The sequence below is a fragment of the Python bivittatus genome, unplaced genomic scaffold, assembly GCF_059951505.1.
Source record: "Python bivittatus isolate LINGU-HERP-01145 unplaced genomic scaffold, Pbiv_v1 ctg000670_np1212, whole genome shotgun sequence".
NCBI classification, from domain to species: Eukaryota; Metazoa; Chordata; class Lepidosauria; order Squamata; family Pythonidae; genus Python; species Python bivittatus.
In genome coordinates, this window is record NW_028277094.1 from 3,143,512 (window position 1) to 3,164,780 (window position 21,269).

At 45.4% G+C, this 21,269-nt stretch overlaps 1 protein-coding gene across 1 annotated transcript; it reads left to right on the forward strand.

Annotated features, from left to right (window-relative positions):
• Positions 1 to 2,867: 2,867 nt before the first annotated feature.
• Positions 2,868 to 20,818, forward strand: XKRX (XK related X-linked). The gene is made up of 3 exons (XM_015888406.3): positions 2,868 to 3,940; positions 9,527 to 9,786; positions 16,147 to 20,818. Exons 1-3 carry the CDS (start codon positions 3,567 to 3,569, stop codon positions 16,890 to 16,892), a joined length of 1,380 nt encoding a protein of 459 aa, XP_015743892.1. The 5' UTR covers positions 2,868 to 3,566; the 3' UTR covers positions 16,893 to 20,818.
• The last annotated feature ends 451 nt before the right edge of the window (positions 20,819 to 21,269 follow it).

The following is a 21,269-nucleotide window of genomic DNA, read 5'->3' on the forward strand; positions in this document are numbered from 1 at the left end:
ATGGGTCTGTTCTGAGCAGAAAATGGCTCTTCTGGGGTTTGTACAGTAGATCCAGGAATGGATTCCTGGGAAAGATTTATTTTGCAACTTACTAAATCTCATTTATGACACATGCATAAAACATAGCACCCTTGATATACACCAAATGACTGTGTCATCTAAACAATAGCTGCCTGTACAAAGCAAGACAGGATTAAGAATAGGAGAAAATATCCCCCACCCCAAATCCACACCTAACACTTCTAACAAATATTGAAAACAAACATCCCAATGAGAATTTTAGACCTTATATTGTATACAGCCTCCTGCCCCTTCAGGCTATCAGGCCTCTCCCTCATCAGGCAAGGCAAAATATATTTTCCAGGATAGGAAGGCTCAGAGAAGCAGATTTCTTGCCACAAAACTATGAAGCCATCCTGCAAGAATTCTAGCAACTGCTTTGTAGCAAATGCTAAGCTTTGATCGATGTTCCCATTTCTTGTTCCTCTTTCTCCTATTTGCACCACATAAAGAGCTGCAAGTAATTCTCTTTTGAGTGAGAGATACAGTTTCTACCTGATCCTTGTTCTGGTAACATCCTGATCTAATATCAGGTTGTACTTTTGATTGTGTGAAAGTGAACTTTCACAGGACGTTCTTTCAAGGGTGGGCCAGGAAGCCGAGCATGCCTGCCAATCGAAATCAGTCTGAGAAATGAAGCTTCTTTCCCACCACAGATCTCACTCCCCTTTTTCACACTGTTCGTGACATCCTCTCAGGAGTGTGCTGATCGTTTAGGACCTTTCAGAGATTTCTCGCAGTGGTTTGTAACTTCTGTAACTTAGACAGCTCCAAGGGTTATTTAAGATTTCCGTACAGTTCTATGGCATTCTAAAAGCTGCAGAACCATAGGGCCTTCCCTGGCACCAACTGTGGGCCTTTCATGGCACCAACTAGGTCAGTGTCTAGGAAGGTCTATGGACCTTCCATGCCACCAACTAGGTCAGTGTCTAGGAAGGTCTATGGACCTTCCATGCCACCAACTAGGTCAGTGTCTAGGAAGGTCTATGGACCTTCCATGCCACCAACTAGGTCAGTGTTTCTCAACCTTGGCCGCTTTCAGACGTGTGGACTTCAACTCCCAGAATTCCCCAGCCAGCCAAATTCCATTCTGGAAGTTGAAGTCCACACGTCTGAAAGCGGCCAAGGTTGAGAAACACTGAACTAGGTTCTGTAGGCTTTGGTCTCCCCCCAGGTTCCAGATCTCAGCCCCAGTCCTCTCCATCATCCATTTCACCATGTCTTGTCCTGGGACCCAATTTCCATCCCACTCATTTTCCTAGTCATGGATCCCCTTGTTCTGCCTTTCCAGGAGAAAGATCTCAAATTCTTCTGTGGCATGGATCCTCTACTTGGCCTGGTTACCTGGGCTGTCAGCTTCCTTATTTCACTTGCACAGAGTACATTCTAGCTTGAGTCTGCAGGCCCTTCCCAACCTATCTATCCTACACACACACACACACACACACACACACACAACTACCTCCCATCTGTCCCAGTATTCTAGGCTAACCTTATTCTTTCCCTTATTTTTCAGATGGTACATTTGAATGTAGCGGAGGAACATCCCTTTAGCATAACATTACAGGTTTGCACAACTTTATGGACATGATATTTAATATGGCTTCATTCCTGCATGACTGTATGTTGCATTTAAAAGCCCAGCACACTTGTCACAGTTTGGACTGGGGTCAAAATGTGAGAGGGTGCCCCATGCTTCTTTGTCGGATCTACTGGAACAGGTTCTGGCAGAGGCTCTGGAAACGGGCTGCAAAGAGGTGGAAAAATTTCAATTATGTTGTTTGGTCACAAGATCCTGCCATAAGGAAGTAGATTTTCTGCTACAGGATTTAGAGGCTTTTGTCCAACGCACTTTGGCTGGAGGAAAATAAATAAATAAATAAATGACATCGTAATGGAAGGGAGAAAATATTATGGCAACCCCGACCCTCTGCTTTTGAACTCCCCCTTCTTCCCTGTCTCTCTTCCGTTTGTGCAAAAGCTTTTGGTGCCCAATTATCGAGGAGAGTATTTGAGATTCAGGGATAGGAAATCGAAGTTGGTTACGTAGGTGCCAACAGCTTGCATGGAACTCATATACAGTATTGCTTATCCCAAATACTTCTGGGAATCTGGACTCCAGAGGATCCCTCAAGGCTAATTGGGCCTCTGGGACGGATGTGATGTTTGTCGACAAATCTGTTCTCGTCGGTTGCTGTTATGAGTACTTGCTCTTGTTTAATTGCCTGCGAGTTTTCACGCAGAGTCTCTGTTGCGAGGCGAGGGAGCCCTATCAAGGGATTAAATCAATCCGTAAACAAACAAAACCTTTAAAATGTCTTCTTAATGTTAATGCCAGCAGCAGGCATCACCCCAGTCTAAGAGTTTAACTTGGAGGGAGCCCTCTGTAAAATGATGCTAATGAAAATCACAGAGGAATTTTTAGTCTGATGCAGAGGGGAAAAAAGTCTTTACGTGTCCATCTTAAGCCTGTTGTTGCTGTTGTTTATACTGGCTCTCTCCCACTTTCGCAGAGGTAGGCAGAGAGCCACTCTCCTCCACCTGCCTGTAGGTGCCGCGAAGCAGTCTGAAATCCAACCGGTGAAGCCTACCCCCAGCGCATGCCAAGGCCGGGGGAGCGGGGCGTGCGTGAGCCCGTGCACCTCTTGCCCGCCTGGCAACTCCCGAAGCCAGGCCAGCCCGGGTCCTGCGGGCCGACCGAGGGACTCCGCGCGACTGGAGGTAGGGCGGCTGCCGCGGGGCCCGGCGCGCGCTAGGACCCAGGGCCGCCGCCCACAGCCGGGGCAGACACACCTGTTTTCCCAGCTCCGTACCAACAGAGCGAGCGCGCGGCCGTCCGGGCTCCGCTCGCTGCAGCTGCCGAGCCCGCGTCGGTTGCGCCCTGCTCGGCGCTGCGGATCCCGGGTCTCCGCTCCAAAGAGACCGCCTGCCCGAGAAGCCGCGACACACGGGGGCCGGGCTTCCCACGTGGGCTTGCGAGAAACGGGACGACAGGAGCCGGCTTCCGAGCGGGCAGCCGCCCCCGGCCCCCGGGACTCGCCTTTCCGCCGAGAGCCGGAGCGCCGCGGGGGAACCGGCCCGCGCGCGTCTCTCCTCCACCTGGATCGGCCTCTCGGCGCCGCCTGGCCGGCGCTCCCGGGTAGCAGCTTTCGCGGGGCGGCGCCGCCCGCCCCGCCCCGCCCCGCCCTTCCAGCCCTGCTGTCCGACGCTTGGGACTAGCCGCGGACTCAGTCTTGCTCTTCTTCCGTCTGTGAAATGAGCGCGCTTGGAAACCAGGAGGCCGCCAGCGCCGGCGCCGCCTTTTTGGGGCGCTCTTCTGGCCCTGCCGGCCGTTTCATTAGCAGTCTGGACTCCCCCCTGAAAAGTGGCTGAAAAGAAGCTTCGGTTGCGTTTCTACGGGAGGCTTTTCCAGAAGTGGGAAGAGCGGGCACCTGCTCTCCCACTCCCAGCCCGAGTCTCCTTTGCGGGCCGGGGGGCAGCCCCGGGCTGGAGAAGCCGCAAGAGGAATGGGCCCCGGGGGGGCTGGGGTAAAGGACTCTTTCTGGGGAGAATGCTCCGACCACGTCTCTCCTGGGGAGACCAGCACCCGTCCCCGGAAGGTTTTGCGCAAAGTGGCGTCCCAGGTGGTCACCAAGACTGGTCCGCCGGTGAGCATCATCTTCAGCACGCTCTTGTACTGCGGGGAGCTTGTGTCGGCCTGCCTGGTGACCTTCTCCTACAGTCGCTCCAGTGACCAGTTCTGGATGCTCCTGACTCTCCTCCTCCTGCTCCTCTCGTCCACCATGGTCCAACTCACCCTCATCTTCGTGAACCGGGACTTGACCAGTGACAGGCCCTTCGTGCTCTTCATGCACCTGCTGCTGCTCGGCCCTCTCATCAGGTGAGTAGTGGGAACTCTTTGCCCCCCTTCCCATTCCAGAACTTTGCTCCTCAACTTTGCTCAAGCAGCAGAGTGCCAAGCAGGGTTCAAGGAGGCCCATCTTCCCCAACCTGTGCAGGAATTACCATGCCCAGAATCCACTGCCAGCTTTCAGTTGTCTCGCAAATACACTGGGATACTTGCGCTTGCAAGAAACTAGAAAAGTTATGCTCGGTAGGTTGTGTGGGTAGGGACTTTGTGGCTGTAAAAATGCCCTGTTCTGAACTTTCTGGGTTGGACATTACAGCTGCCAGACATGATACCAAGGTGAGGCTTGTGCATTACACCAAGCCATGTTTTATTTAAGCATAGTTTGTGAGTAAACCATAAGGGGTTAGGTTCACACATTGCACCCAATAGTTAATCAGGGTTTTATCAAACCTAGTGGCTGGCTGGATGCTGAACCAAGTACAAGCCAGAATTAAGGGATCTGCACGTTCTGCTTGTGCTTCTTAAGAGAGGCAGTGGGAAGGGTCCAAAGGGTGACCCAGTTTGGAAAATGTTGATCTGAATGTGAGGACTATAGTCCTCCTCCTATCTGAGATCAGAAAGTGTCTGACTTTGCTTTCTTCAAAAAATCAGTTTGTAGCTCAGCAGTGCCCCCCCTCCCCCAACCTGCTCATTTTGCTAAGTGTGGTTCTGGATATTGGTCCTTGATCCTTGCTCTGTGAGGGCTAGAAGCCAAGAGGGAGTTCCAGTTTGGAAGCCTTCTCCGTGGAGGAATGTTGATCAGAAACGAAGGCTGAGCTTTTGCCCTTTCACCAGGAGAGAACGTGATCTTCCCAGAATGTTTAGCATGCCCAAATACCCTTGGGAGGTGCTAGAATAGAAGAGATGCCTGAAGTTAGGAAGGCGCATCGAGGGTGATGGACATGTATGGAAGAAGGCGAGCTCCTGAGAACATTGGGCACCCTTCAGGAGGTGTGAGGTTATTAAGCTCTGCCTGTCCGCCAAATTGCTTTGGGGGTGTTTCTCTTCAATGAGCTCTTGGGGTCGGTGGGAAGTCCTCTTTTAAATGGGTGCTCCTAAGTTCCTCTCTTCTTGGTGATGTGAAGGATTCCCCATGTCAACTTCCTTTGCTTTTTTTTTTTTTTAAATGCAAGATCAAAGATTGCTTGTTGACTCCATTATGCCTCCAAGATATGTTACAGGCTAAACTTGAAATCTAGGTTGACAGAACAAAATTGCAACACTGGCCTGGTGACATCATGACACTTGTGATGTTATTTTAAGAGAATTGTGGCTTCTACCACACACAGTGAACTCTTCCCCAGTCTTCTCCTTTCTTCCTGTGCCCTGTTTCCACAGCAGGCTTACCCCTCTCAGCTCCTAACTAACCCAGTCAAATCTCCTTATTGGTAGTTCCAGCAGCTCGTAACTACTTTAACTGGATCAAACACACCCATCTGGAGAATGGAATCCCTGCCTGCTTTTCCCTGAAAGTCCCTGGTATCTTGTCACGCTTTGAACCAGGAGAGGACCAGCCAGGAGTCCTATCACTTAGCCTTTCACTTGAAATAGGACCAGGAAAGATGTTGGCCAGGCTTTTAAAATGAGGGTTTATTTATTTAGAGGACTTATGTTATCAGGCTTCTTCAGTTTGATAACATTCTCAAGGATGGTTACACATTAAGATAAAGGTAATGTAAACATTATACTAGGAGAACAGGAAAGGCCTTCTAACTCAAGTGAGATGCAGGTTGAGTTCTTCCAGTTTGTTTCAGAGCATCAGCCTTATGAGGTAGACCTGGTCAAGAGACAGATGCCATAGGGATTCCAGGAATACAGGTAGTCCTCGACTTAAGACCATTTGTTTAACAACCGAAGTTACAGTGGCACTGAAATAGCAACTTATGACTGGCCCTCACACTTATGACTGTCACAGTGTCCCTGTGGTCACGTGATCAAAATTCGGGTGCTTGGCAACTGGCATGTACTTATCATGGTTGCAGCATTCCAGGGTCACGGGATTGCCATTTGCAACCTTCCCAGGGAGCTTCTGACAAGCAGTCAATGGAGGAAGCCGGACTCGCTTAATGACTACATGATTTGCTTAACGACTGCAGCAAAAAAGGCCGTAAAATCGGGCGTGACTCATTTAATGACCACATTGCTTAGTAACAGAAGTTCCAGTCCCAATTGTGGTCTTAAGTCGATGACTACCTGTAATATTTTATTTTGGTAGGGCAGTGTTTCTCAACCTTGGCAACTTGAAGATGTGTGGACTTCAACTCCCAGAATTCCCTAGCCAGCATGCTGACTGGGGAATTCTGGGAGTTGAAATCCACACATCTTCAAGTTGCCAAGATTGAGAAACACTGCAGTAGGGTCTCAGTAGGTGACAGCCCCCATCCAATTCTGACTGGCCTTGGCTGGGATGGGAAACCATCAGGAAATTCCAGGGGCTGCAAGCTGGACTGCTCAGTGTAAAATGAAATAAAAGCAAATCAAATCCACAGAAGGCCAAGGCAAACCGTTTCCTTATTACTGCCATGAAAAACAGCATGGATACGTCCACGAGGTCACCAGCTCCACTTGAAGAACGCTTCCTTAAATGAAGGAGCTTCCTGAACTCTTGCATGCAGCCCTCCCAGCTCCAAGCGTTGCCACTAAAGAATGGTTTTATATCTGAGAGGAGGAAAGAAGAGAGTTAGAATTAGGGGGGATGATAATAGTTGCTGGTTTTTTTTAATCTTGAACTGAGCCACTTCTTTGCTCTGGCCTTGCTTGTTTGGGGGAACGTGGCCCACGGCCCATGACTCAAAGACCGCTCCGCCTAAAAGAGGTTGGATCTCCTTGCTTTTGTATCCTGGTTTGCCGAGACCTTTGACAGACCAATGCTGGAAAGAGGGGGCTGAAGTCTGTGAATTCCCCCATGTGGTACCCTCTAGCTGGGTTGGAGTTCAGCTCCCATAATCCCTGGCCAGCACCAAGTTAAAGTTCAGGACAGATGGAGAGCACCATGGAAGGACTCTAGTTGTGTTTGCATGATACAACTAACCATCCCAGCCTTTATGACGAGCTTACAGTCCAGTGGGTCATGCCAACCCAGAAAAATGGTTTAATTGTGTAAACTAGGCTTACACTGACTATGGTTAAGCATGTGTTGGACACAGCCAGTAAGTTAAATTTTGGATAGGTGATTGTTTGTATTAATTGAGGAGCGCAGCTTTGATAGGACACCAAAATACCTTAGTCTTCTGCAGAGGGTGCCTGCTTCTATCTCTTTCTTCTGCCTGCTCCTTCAGAAAATACGACTGTGGGATCTTCCCACTCTTTTATCATTTGTTTGCTAGTAGCATCCGATGTGTCAGCCAACAAACCAGCATCCCTCTGATTGGATCAAGGAGAGGAGGTCCGGCTGTCCACCCCCTCCCTTGTTCTTTCTTTAGCCCTCTTCTGCACCCTGTTCTACCCCTCAATTTTAGCTTCCCTGCCCTCCCTCGTTGATGAAAACAGAGCAAGCTTGTCTTTGGCTCTATTTTCAGCTTCAGGAACTCAACAAAGAACCCTTCTCTGCACTGGCTGTTTGCATACGGCACCTCCCTTTCCTTCCATGCTCATGAGAAGCTTTTTATGATCGTCCTCAAGGTAGTTCGTACTAGTAACGGCTCTGGTTGGGTTAGGTTGGAGCTGAAGCAACCTAAAAAGTAATTTTGGTGCTAAAGCTCATCCTGGAAATAGGCAAAGCTGTTCCATAAAATAGGGGGCCTACTGCTAGCCCTCACACATCCAGGATGAAGTGGTTGAATTTTGGAAAGACTTGAGCCCCAGTTTTATTTTTTTAAAGAAATTTAAAATATTGCCTTTTCTGGACAGCAGATTTTGAGGGAAAAGAAGTTGGAGAGGGCAACCCCTTTCAAAGGGAAAGAAGATGCACTTGGAGGAGGAGGCGGAGGAGGAGGAAGAGGGAGGAAACAGTGCAAGTTTAGCACAGGAGGAGGAACTAAGAGACACATCTTCATTCTCTGTACAAAAAGAGGACCAACCTACAAAACAGTTTAATGTCTTAAGCAATACATTAACCTTAGCCTAGCATAATGTTTGCGCATTATGCAAAGCCCAGCCAATTGTGACTTGGTCAACAAATTACAGTTAAGCCAGAAAGGTTTAGCACAATGTATGAACTTTGTTTTTAAGTTTGCATGACATTTATTTTTCTAGGCATATTAACAGGTATCTTTCAAGATATATTTTTTTTCTGAGCAGGTAATTGTGTTAGCCTTTTCTGTCAAAAGCAATGAAGTCTTTTGTGGCATCTCAAAGGCAGACACATTTATTACTACCTAAACATGGCCCGCTTCTTCAGATGCATTGGAATGAAATGATACGTGAGCCACAGAACCAGAAGTTCTAATACATTTGCAGATCCTTAAGGTTCCCCAAGACTTTTCCTTTTTCTGGAATGTGTCATGAACCTGGCAAACCTTTGAGTCAGTTCTCAAGAAATGACATCATGGTTCCATCAAGAAATGACATCATGGTTCCATTTGGACATTGCACAACTCTTTGCTCTGCCTTTTTAACCAACTTAGCTGTCCTACAGTTCACGGGAGACTATTTAAGAGTTTTGCAAAATCTGCCCAAGGAATTTCAAGGTCTGAGTCAATCTGAGGAAAGCATGATCTCGTCTCTCATGTTGCGCTGCTCTTGAAAGGCGTGTGCTCTGTAGTCTCGCTCTTAGCTTGGGGAGCTGAATGCAGGTGGGTCTCTTTGTTTATGACTGTGGGAAAATCTTGAGTGCAGTTGCTTTAGGAAGTAGGATGTCGAGGCCCAGCGAGTCTGTTTCAATCTGCTTCTGCAGCAGGAGATAAAAAGCGAGGGAGGTTTCTAGAATAAGCCTAGACTTCCGGTGCTCCATTACAGTTAACCACAAATAGGGCTTGTCTTGAACAGATGCTTTCTGGTTCTTTCCCCTCATCAGTATGGCAGGAGAACAGCTCCCTGTGGTTTGTTTTCATTTTTGGAATGATCTGTGGAGTGGTGTTGGTTGTCGCTTTTCAGTGAATGTCTCAGGGTTGCTTGAGTTTGTTCACGGTAGGGTGGACAATCCTTTTTTGGCTGAGAACCAACAAATTTGCAAGGGAACAGGTTGGAGAAGGTGGTCTTTAGTCAAGCTTCGTGGAACTGTAGTTCCAAACTGTTGAGGGCCTCAGGCTGTCTATTGCAGGCCTTTTCAAACTCTGTTCTGTTCAACCCTAGGCCCTGATGGGGTCCCATCAATGACAACAAGAAAAAAAGTTTACTTGAATGCAGCCAATTTTCTATCCTTAGAGCTCAGGATCAGGGCTTCTGGATATTTTATTAAAAGAGGTTCCGTGGCCTGAAAAAATGTGAAACCCTCTGGTTTTGTGCATGACTCAATACTGATTTTTATACAGGAAGTGGTTGAGCTGAATGCCAATTGATCGCTCTAGCTTAAGGTCCCCAGAAGGTTGAATGCTTTTACCAATAGGGATGGTCATCTGCAAACATACCTGCTTCCCCCCCAAACAATGATTGAACTTGGAATAGATTTTTCTCTCTCTTTCTCTCTCTTTTGTATAGATGCCTGGAGGCCATAGTGATGTTCTACCGCCTGGGTCGGGAGGAAGAGCCCTACGTCACCATCACCCGCAAGAAGCATCTTCACAGAGACTATGAGATTGAGGTCGAGCAGGAAGTGGGGCACTTGGTGCGCCGGCTGGTCACTCACCGCAATGCTTTCAAGCGGATGGCGGTCATTCAGGCCTTCCTGGGCTCCACCCCACAGCTCACATTGCAGCTTTACGTCAGTATAATGGAGCATTATGTGCCCACCAGCAGAGGTAAAGACAGGGCAGGGCCACAAGACGCGATGGGAGGGAACTAAAGGGGTCACGTGTGGGAGATTCGTTTCCACCAGAAAACTAATTTGCTCTCCTGATGAGAAGTGAAATGGGTTGGAGGCTCAGAGAGAGAGTTCTTTGTTTCTCTCTCTCTCTCCCTCTGGCTGCTTTGGCATATAATGTTAGACCCGGATTTGTTTTAATCATGATTTGAGGAACATGTCATGCTTAGTCCTGCAGATACGCAAAGGAATTGTGGCTTGTTTGCCGAGTTCTGGTTTATCTGCTAGGATAAGAAGTGGAGTACAAAAATAAGCCAAGTCTGAATGTTGATTTTTAGTTCAGACCAAAGACAGGCTTTGGGCTTCAGAAACCAACAATCAAACATAAAATTGTGTTTGACAACAAAGAGTGGCTCCTTTCTCAGGACACGTTTTGCACATCATATGAAAGATGGATTCACGCACCCCAAGTCCCAGCCAAGCAATCTGTGGCCGTGGCCTTTGGCTCCTCCAGGGTCCCCTCTGGTGTGTTGAAAATTCCCAGCATAATGTCTTACCGTTTTGAGCTGGGAACAGATGAAAACTATACTGGAGGCTCCAAATAGTGAAATCACACAGATACCCATACCCATCCATGCCCATTGTGCTATTCTCTTGTGATGTTGACGGTGATACGCAAAGTGCAGAAAAAAGACTCTGAAATAGGAAGCTGAAGGACTTAAAGGCAGGAGATAAAGGCGAGGGGGATCTAACTTTGGGACCATCTACACCTGGTGGCTTCGGGCTCTCAGATAATCAGGCAGGGAAGTCTTCGGTTCTCCTCTGCAGGGCCCGAGACTCTTTTCTGTTGCAACTCCACGTCTTTGGGACAGTTTTGCCAGTCAAGATTAAACTAGCTGCCCTCCCACCCCACCCCCCAGTTATGTTTCTGGAGAGATGTTAAAACTTGGCTTTTTAACAAAGCCCCAAGAGAAGATCTGGGGTATGCTTAGATGTTTATTGTTCCTGTGTTTGTTTTCTAGTAATTCTTTGTTACTCTTTCTTACTGCGGTTCTATTACTGTATTCCTTTAAAAAAAATAATAAAATTCAGCCTTATTCCTGTAAGAAGGGAATTTTAAGCTACTCAGTTTTTTAAAGCTCCTTGGGAATTTTAAGCTACTTGGTCCTGCTGGATTGGGGTGGCATATAAAGCCAGTTCAGAAATAAATAAAAATAAATAACTAGGTCTGGTTTATACCAGTTCCATTTACTATACTTCTCCATATCTTCCTATCCGTGCAAGCCATCCTTGCAGATAATATAGAGCTTTTCTTTGTTTTTAAAATGCAGACTTCAAAGCTGAAACATTGCTGAACTAAATAAAATAAAAGCGACCAAACAAAAATTTCTTCTAAGCTCTACAGCAGGGAATGGGTATCAAACAATGGGTTTTGGCTTAGTGGAATGTGTAAATCCAGCCCAATGTGGTTTGTTCAACAAACCACGCTTCAATAAACCTTGCTTTGGCATGACATGGAAATCCAGCTCAAATTAGTACCTTGAATACTGTCCTGAATCTAGCATCTAATGCGTTTGAGGAGAAGAAACCTGGGGGCTTCCCCTGAAATATTGACAAAATTAAACTTAGTTTGTTTGGAATCAGAATCTGTCTTTAGGTCCAAAGGATCCTTGTTTCTCTCCAGCTATGTGAGATGTAGGCCGTTATAGTTCATAGACTGGAATGCATCTGGTTTGAAGTTATTTCCTGGTGAAACACTGAAAAAAATGGTTTTGTTGGGGAAGATTATTAAGTAGCAAGCAAGCAATCCATTGGTCTTCAGGAACTGGATCTTAAAATGTTCTTAGTTGGAACTGGCTGGGTTCACTCCAGTAATGAGTTAAGCAGAACCCATAATTTGACTTGTACCTCTTTGATCTGCACTTGAGATGTTGAAGGACTAAATGTTTGGCTCTCCAAAGATAACCTGCATGGAGAAAGCTAGCATGTTAAGAAGGTTAGGAGTCCTGCTCTAGTAATACACCTAGTATTATACATGCAGAGAGATTACGGCATGTAGGAAGAGATGACTTCACTCTTTGGATTTATGGTGGGACCATCTGGGGACAGCTGCTCCTTGGGAGAAGTACATGATGGATGCCAAGTGCGATATTGGAGATTTTGCTGCCTGTTGCTACCATAGAAAATTGGAAGAATTTCATATAGTGATACATCTGGTAAACTGCTTGGCCTGATAAAGCTCCTATTTGCCAGGGCATCAGAGAGAAACTCTGGTGAAAAATTCAGTTGGCTAAAATCTCATGAGATGGTGGTATTCTTAAAATATTTCCAGCGAGAATGTCTAATATTTGAAGATTCACGTGCAAGATGTTATGACTGGGAGGGCCAAAACTGGATGATCTTATGAGATTTCAGGCATTGCATTTATTTTAGTGGTTATTTTTGACCATTTAGCCCCTGAAGAATTTGCCAGGGTTTGTACCTCCTCTCCTTTGTGGGACTGAGAGATATTCAGATCATCTCAAGAAGGACAGCCTGTCAGATCTGAGAAGACTCCAACTTCTCTGCATCTCTGCCGGGCTGTCTGAGCTCAGAGATGATGGGAATTGTTGTCCAGTGTATGCAAACTGTTTGGCCTAATGCAGAGAGGGGAAACTCTCAACTTCTTGGACACACGCAGCCCTCTGAGGGTCTCCCAGGTGCCAATCCAACTCCTTCACTATTGTACCACCCTAGCTGTTATCATATTCACTAAAAATTTACTCTTAATACCATAAGGATCCCCGACCCTCTGCTGTAACCCACCCCATTGAAATGGTCCTGCCCTTTGCACCTTCCAGCTTCCAAAAACACTCTGTGCTCCTCAGCCCGCCAGAGATTGCCATCCTGGTTGTAATGGTTTACCGGTGAAACTGAGTGGATTTATTCCATATCGATCCTTTTGCGAAGGGTTCTTTATGGTTGAAATACGTTGCAAAGGAGCTTTTAAAGGCTCGCCCAGGGGAATTTCAGCCAGAGCCTCGGCTCAGCTTGCCAAGCCAGGGGATCAACCTGGACTCTCCCAAATGATTCTACAATCCTTTTTAAGGCCTAGACAGCAGAGCCAGTGATTAAGGGTTAGGAAGGCTGTAGCACCAAATGGCTGGAGAATAAAAGACTCTCAAAAATGCCCAGAAAAAGCAAACTAGGTCATCCACAGCAGCCTGGGTGGTGAATTCTTGTGAATCAAGTCTCTGGAGCATGGGCCTTTGCTAGGTGTGTAAGTTCAGCGGGTGTGGCTTTCTTATGATCCCTGCTTAACAGAGGCTCCTGTGCAATTCCCAGAGGTGTGGTTCCAATAATTAGTATTCATAAAACTGACTGCAGGCATTTTCATTGCCAGATTCTTAAGGCATTTTGCCATCTGCCTTCAGTGAGGGATGTCAGCTTGGAAACATGCAGACAAGTAACACACCCAGAGCACTGATCCAGTTTGAACAACCTGCTCCATTTTAATGTTTTCCAGATGTGTTGGATGGCAAGTTAATCCTCTTCCAGGAGTTTCCCTTCCTTTCCTCCTGAATGAATGAATGAATGGATGTTTTATTGAAGTCTTAGACCAGCATTTCTCATGCTGGCTCAGGAATTCTGGGAGTTGAAGTCCACACATTTTAAAATGGCCAAGGTTGAGAAACACTGTCTTAGACAGACCAAAATACAAACTAAAATAATCAATATGAAACTCAGATTCATGGGTCAAAGGGTAGGAAGAAAATGAGTACATAAAAATCATTAAAAAAAAACAACTGAACTCAAAATACACATGACTAATTCAGCTCAGTCTTGCAGGGGTTCCAAGAACGTGATGAAAATCAGGAATCTGGTAATGTAAGCTCATGAAAGCGTGTGACTGTTAATAAAATGCGTTAGTCAGAATAGGCAGTACTAGTCTCCCTGTCTAAAGCGCTCAGACGGGAGGGATGTAGATGTTACATATATAATTTCCTCACATATGAGGTTTATATGGCTTTCATACCCCCTACCCAGGAGTTGGGGATCTTTGTTTTTACACAGTGTGTATATCCTGTGTTGCTATGAGAGTTTCACAAGTCCCAGTAAATGTAAAACAAGGTTTCACAACTAACTTTTAAGACTCTGCTAATTGAATGCACATTTGTGGGGGCGACTTGGGAGGTTTTGAAAGTAAATTCTGCATTAGCCTTTGCCGAGAGTCAGAGTCACATTGACAGCATGAAATCAAATGTGCTGTTTCCTCATCCTGTATATCCCCCGTATTTACCTAGAAAGGTTCTCTGGCCCTCCTGAGCAGATTTAGCCCAAAGGAGGATTATTATATTGGGTGAAGGACGCAGAAGTTGAGATCTCTCTGGCTTTCACATCCAAATTGTCCAGGCTGGGCTTTGCTAAGATCCGATCAAAGAAATGGACTAGCAAGAAATCCACAAAGTCCCGTACAGAAAATAATGTATGGAATACACTCCTACAAGACTTGGTGTGGATTGAGGTGAAAGGATACTGTTGATTTTACTGGAACACTCCACTCTTGGGCAACCAGTCTCACTGGTTTCGTTCATGCTTAGCTCAGCAGATGATTTATCCTCTTAACTGCTTGTGTACTTTCAATTTAGGTTCTGGAAAAGAGAGGATACACCCCTTGGGGGAGCAAATCCCATTCTTCACCCCACCCCCCCACCCGCATTGCAGACAACTTTCTTGCAAGGGACTGATTTCCACAGCTCCAGAATTTGTTTGGGCCCGGAATTTCTACCCTATAATTATATGCAAAATGCATATAATATGCATTTGGTATTTGCATTCTTTGCTTTGCGTAATCCATTTTGAAAACAGAATGCAATTTCCTTACAGCAGTATTTGGAGCTGGAAGCGGCTAATAGATGCCCTAGCTTAAAGCTCATACTATTCGGGGTGGAAATGGCCCATTTTGATATTTTTCCTAAACAAGATTTACCTCTACCAGTACCCAAATGATTCTCTGTTGATGCTGGTTGACAAGGAAATGTTGGGTTCTTCATGTTTTCATCTCTGTGCGAGAGAAAGCTTTCTGTGTCTCTAGCCAGAATTCCTTGTTTGCTTTTCAAAGCAGGGTGAGCTAGTTGAAAGATCTAGATCAGTGTTTCTCAACCTTGGCAACTTGAAGACGTGTGGACGTCAACTCCCAGAATTCCCCAGCCAGCCTGGCTGGGGAATTCTGGGAGTTGACATCCACACGTCTTCAAGTTGCCAAGGTTGAGAAACACTGATCTAGATCAAAGGTGGCTTTTAGGTAAAGATACTCAGCCTATAGCTCCCCAAAATTTATGGGGACACCTTCAGGGTCCCTTGATACTGGCAGCTGATCTGTAATTTTTAATACAGCAGAAAAGGGAAATTATGTATGTGTGTAGTGTAAGTTGTCTTAGCTTGTTTAATGAAGTGAGTTTCATTTTAATTAGATTTAAATTCAATCAAATTTATTTTTGATTGACCCTCTTGGCCCACTACTCACGAATGAAGTGTAATCCTCCATGATTAAAGGATTTCACGCCCCTGTTTGAGACACACTTGCACACTTTCTTCTCTTCGTATGGTTGCTCTATAAATGGAGGCTAGCAACAGTGCCATTCCTGGATGGGCCCTTTAATCACAGTTGGCCGTTAGAATAATACAGCTGGTTGGATCAGTTGGGCATTACTGGCAGCCCTGAATGGGCTCATGACCACTGTTCCATGGGGATTACTTGTGATCTTGAAAGCCTGAATTATGTTTTCTAACGGGTGGAGGAATCAAATGAAAAGAGATTCAAAATCCCATCTCAGGACCTTGTTCTTCCTGCTTCAGTACTGCTACTACGCAGGCTATTCCAGGCCTGAATCTCAAGTAAGGTTACCTTTTGGCGAGAGGCAACCCAACATCTGTCCCTAACCATCTCTCTCTCTGTAGCATCCATCCTAGTAGGTCTTCCCAGTCGAACCTCTGGAAACAATCTGAGCAGCATCTGTTTCAACAGAATACAGGGAAAGAGGAGAAGTGAGTCAGCCCCGTCGTTTCTGAAATTGTGTCCCCCAAGGGCAAGACAGTGTTGAACCAATCATGTGTTTCAGTAGGAGTTCCCTGTGTTTTTACATCTAGTTACACCAATTTACATCCTCTTGATTTCTGAAGACTCTCTGATCCCATGCCATGTGGAGAGCTTTTGGGGGCTTCTAGGTAACCATGGGATATACTCAACCACAATGTTAACTCTTCTGTATTCCACATTGTACAAACCCAATATGAACACCAGCACCTGTAATTTTTACAAATTGATAAATCAATGGTTGCTCTTCTTTGCTGATCTTTCATTTTTCTTCATTTTTAGCTGTCTTGATGAGCATGTGTTTACTCTCAGTCACTTATGGAGCTTTGGTCTGCAACACCCTGGCCATCCAGATCAAGTATGACGACTACAAGATCCGTCTGCGCCCACTGGCCTTCATCTGTATCTTCTTATGGAGGGGTTTGGAGATCTCAACTCGCATCACCATCTTGGTTCTCTTTGGGACCGTCTTCAAATATTATGGTTTGGCTGTTGGTGCGGCCAACTTCCTGTTGTTCTTCTTCTTGCCATGGGTTGAGTTCTGGAGGAGTGGGGCCAAATTGCCTGACAATGTGGAGAAGAACTTCAGCCGAGTGGGAACCTTGGCTGTCCTACTCTCCATCACTTTGCTCTATGGCGGCATCAATGTCTTTTGTTGGTCGGCTGTCCAGCTCAGGTTGTCTCGGCGAGATTTGATTGTCAGGTCACAAAACTGGGGCTGTTTAGCATTTTTCTATGTGTTCCGGGGGATAGAGAACAGTGTGTTGCTCCTGGTCTGGTACTTCTTCAAGACAGACATCTACGAGTACCTCTGCACTCCCATGCTTGTGCTGCAGCTGCTTGTGGCATACTGTCTGGCCATTGTGTTCATGCTTTTTTTCATGCAGTATTTGCATCCATGCCGCCGCCTCTTCACACACAACGTCTCTGACTTCCTGCACTGTGTCTGTTGCCAGAAGCAAGAAGTTTCCAACCCTGTGCATTTGGAACCACCTCAGGAACCTGGTGTGAGGCACAGTGTAGTATGATGAGAACTACACAGAACTTCCAAACTGATAATTAGTAAACTGCTGATGGGATGATTATGGACCCCATCCTGTCAAGTCTCAGCAGTGGTATCTGTTTACTCCAACGGGATAGGCCTTAATTTCACGGTGCTATAATTTATAAACAGGGACGTTGGTGATCTTGGTGGTGATGTCTTCTGGAGCATCAGCTGGACTTACAATGGTGGGCTTTAAGAGTATAGTTTTCCTTTACTGATGTTGGTGCAGGACTAGGGGCAGGCAACATCAAGTACAGCAGCAGGAGACTGTTGTATGTTATGAAAGAAGAACTCTAGTTGAGGGGGCAAATCCATCACTGAAGGATGGCCGTGCCCTGCTAGGTGCCAGCAGTTTGGCATCAGAACTGCCTCAGTTGTGCCCATTTGCAAAACATGGAACTGAAGGATCCTCCATTGGCTAAAAGGGAGAATTAGTGTAAGAGGAAGAGTGGCCAATGGGAGCTGTCTTATATCTGTGTGACATCACAGTCCTCCCAATAGTTGGATAAAATGGGCCTTCGGAATCACTTTCCCAGCCCTTCCCTTTTACATTTATTTATTCATCTGAAAACTTGTGAAAACTTTTTTTTCTTTTTTTGTAATTTGAAGTGCTGGAAAACATTTTGCAATTCATAGGAACGTGGCCTCATTTTATCCTTGGGTTTCCACAGTTCCATTTATGGGCCAAGCTAGTGGCTGACCACTAGTGGCGTTTTTCAAGGCAGAAAGGACTGAGACCGAGCTTGTTGAACTTGTGATGGGAAACTGGGCCATCCCATGTCCAAGTCATGGTTCTAGGAGATCAGCTCATCATAGTTGGGCTGTCACCTGGGAGGCGAGGATCTTCCCCACCAGCTGGCTGTACTCCATGCAAATATATACTTGGAGTGATTTTTTTTTTAATCCATTATGTTGAAATGCTCAGGTCTTATCAACCCAGTTTGGCCAAGCTTCTTGGCCTCCCAAACAATTCCCACTGTATGTAGTGCAAAGATGTTTCTGAACATGAGCTTGTCCAGCAGGTGAGTCTTCAGCCCAAATGCCTGTGAGGAACAAGGGCTGCTGGACATGTTGGGTTATGTATTTGATCCCAACAACTTCCTTGCACAAACTGATTTCTCTTTGTGTCACTCCTCTGTTGAGCTAATACATAGGCCAGACTCCGTATGGGGTTTTGATGCCCTCATATTGTGGGGTGGAAAGCTGATCTGTGACTGATCCTATTATGGTTATTTCTGTCCCAGTGAGCAGGGTGAACATGACCTTCAGTAGTAATAATTAAGAAAAAAAGAAAATGGAAGAGGAGGATGAGGATGAGGCAGCAGGCAATAGAAGCAGCGCTCTTTAATTGGATGGTAGCCACTGTCCTGCTAATTGCCCATAATGCATTGCTGCGTGCCATTGGGAGCTATGATCCCATGACCACCTAATGCTTGTTGGAGTCTGGAAAAGCAGGCTCAAGGCCCCGAACCCCGTCATAGCCAGAGGAAGTTACTTATTGATGCTAAGCCTAAGAGTAGAGGAACATCTGGGGCAACACAGGGTAATCAGCTGCCCTTTCGTGCTACATCAAGATGGCCTCTCTGGAGCACTTTTGATGCTCTCACTTGTATATTGACAGGTATATTTTCAGTTCAGCCTTTTCCAACCCCCAGATATTTTGCACTGCGACTCCTATAATCAACAGCCATTATGTAAAGGTTGGAAAAGGCCACCTTTGATTAGCAAGGAGAGGCCCATTAATGCCACTTAGGCCCTATCAATCTTCCTACTTTCTTGCCTGTTCTCCACTGGAAATGGGAAGAAAAAAAGGGTGGCTTAAAAAATAGTCAATTCTGGATTGGCCTTTAAGAATGTGTAAGTTCTTTAAATCCTCATTACGTTTGTCTGCTCTTTTCTCCAACCAAAGCATCCACTAGCTACTGAGATTGAGAACTCTAGCCTGAAGTAAACCCAGTTTCAGGGGAACCTTCTAAGTCCCTGCCCTCCTCCACTTCATTTTGAACAGGAGTCTGTCTTTCAGCCATGCAGCACAAGTCAATGTAGCAGATACCAGCCAAGCCAACCCTTGGGTAGAGTTTCACCCTGTCCAGTTGGCTTTCAGAGAACAGCTAAAGCCAGCAAGGAATGCTCACCTACCTCAAGGGGAGATTCCACCTCGGTTTCCCCTTTTTCCGCTGCCTTTCTCTGATTAATTCAGGCTTCCTGAGCAGGTTTTGGGACCAGGCAATCTTAAGGCTAGAAGCACCATTTATTTTCTCTGATCCTCCATTTCTTTTTAATGCATCATTTCCTGCAGAGTAGCCATTCTGGCAAGGGACTTCCCACATGTGATTTTTTATGACTGCTGGTTTGCTTCCCCCCCCCTTTTTTTTCCTCAAGTAAAGCAGCATATATCTAGGGATTTAGGAGATAAATAGACAAGTGCTGCAGTTAATCATCCTGAACTACCTCTTTGAAGTGACAATTCCCTTCCCTTCCCTTCCCTTCCCTTCCCTTCCCTTCCCTTCCCTTCCCTTCCCTTCCCTTCCCTTCCTTTTTTTTTTTTTTTTTGCTGCCCTTTCTTTGAGTAGAAGCGATGTTTGGAGTAATGTGAGGGGTCTGCAAATAAAATATGCCTTAAATAAATCTATTTCTTTTCAAAAGATAGGTATTCTGAAGGCTTGTCAAGGAGTTAAGCAAAATTACAAAATAAAGCTCTTTTTCTTCCCCTTTAGGTGGGAGGTTGAAGATTATATGCTGGGCTGGTTCCTGTTATTTATTGGATCAAAACAAAACTCTTCCCCACACATAGAAAACTAGCACATCTGGGAGAAGACTTCCCTATACAATTATCCTAGTCTGGCCTGTCTCAACCAGCCACCCTCCAAATACACCAGATTACCACCTTTAGAACATGCTGCCACTTTTAGGAATTAAATCAGATTGTTCTGTTCTAGCCAAGACATTGTTCAGAAGAGAACACGAAGTTACTATTCTTAATTAAAGTATTTGTTTTTAAATGCACGAGCCTTCTGTTTCTGTTACTCAGGCATGAGTAAGGATGCTTTTATAGGCATAAGGCACCATCTGTACAAAAGATAATGAATGCATCTCCAGTGATTAGAAATCTTAAAGTTTACAGATGTACCCCCCCCACACACACAAAAAAGCTTCATTAACAGAAGGGCTTCCTATTAATCTACCCAATGCAGATTAATCATAGCTAGTGGCCATGAAAAGCTCACTGTTGGGAAAAAAAGACCTTGTCCAGCTAAATGCATGTGAGTATTCCATGTTCTTTGCACCACACACCACTCAACATTATCTGTCAGCATATCATACCATGTTTTCTTAATTTGTAAAGAACACAAGAAAACTTTCTTTGGTACGATGGAACGTAAGGTCTTGTAATACAGTTGGAACAGCAAAAGATACCAGTAGTCTTGCCCTCCTGTTGACATGAAATATTTTAAACTTCTTAGGTCATACTTTTAAATATAGAATCTCAGCTCAGCATCGCTTCAGTAAGTATCTGATTATATCCTGGAAAAAAATGAGTAACACAAACACCTACCGCTGGGTGGCAAACACGGTAATATGATGTGATGTTAAGGAAGGTCAACTGGAAAACAGAACGAAAAGAGAGGGATACCTTGAATCAAAAGTTGAAACTTGCTTTTTAAATCTATAGAGCGTGGGGCAGATGTGAGTTTGCCTTTGCAATGATGTGTATTGTCTATCAAATGCTGTCATTCTGATCACTGAATGCTACCGGGTGCCAAATATTATTCCATGCCATCTGTAATATAGTCAAATACCACCAACTTCTGCATGCGCTGTCAACTTTTGTCAACTGTGAAATACATATCAACTCTCAAATACTATGACATATCAACTATGGAAATAAACATTTAATAAAATGTGAAATACAGATTTTAAAACATTTGGGGGGGAAACCCTGAGGATAATTGATTGGAGCAAATTTTGTTTCAGCTCTGCTGGATATACACTTTTAGGCCTAGATTTATCTGTGGGGAAAACATCTTTCAACAGTACGTGTACCTCACCCTCTTTTTTTTAAGGCTTACAGATTAAGCACTTCAGCTAATGCAAAGATGTCTTCTGCATTTCTCTATTTATTCTCCTGCGCTTTGATAGAAATTGTTTCTCCCCCCCCGCCCTTTTCCCCTCTAGTTCTATTATTTTTTTAAACACATGATTTCCCCTATTTGCCATTTTTGGCAAAGAACAAGCCTTAGATGCTGCATTTGCTCATGTTAGCCTTGCTTAGTTTAATGTGTTGTGCAAATCCCGTTTCTACTTCAATGAAGAACCCAGAAGATGGACTAATTGAGTCATTAAGTTCTCCTAGGAAGCT

Coding starts and splice junctions, on each gene's coding strand:
- XKRX (XM_015888406.3), top strand. CDS start 3,567: ATGGGCCCCGGGGGGGCTGGGGTAAAGGACTCTTTCTGGGGAGAATGC. Junction 3,941..9,526: donor CTGCTCGGCCCTCTCATCAG/GTGAGTAGTGGG, acceptor TCTTTTGTATAG/ATGCCTGGAGGCCATAGTGA. Junction 9,787..16,146: donor TTATGTGCCCACCAGCAGAG/GTAAAGACAGGG, acceptor CTTCATTTTTAG/CTGTCTTGATGAGCATGTGT.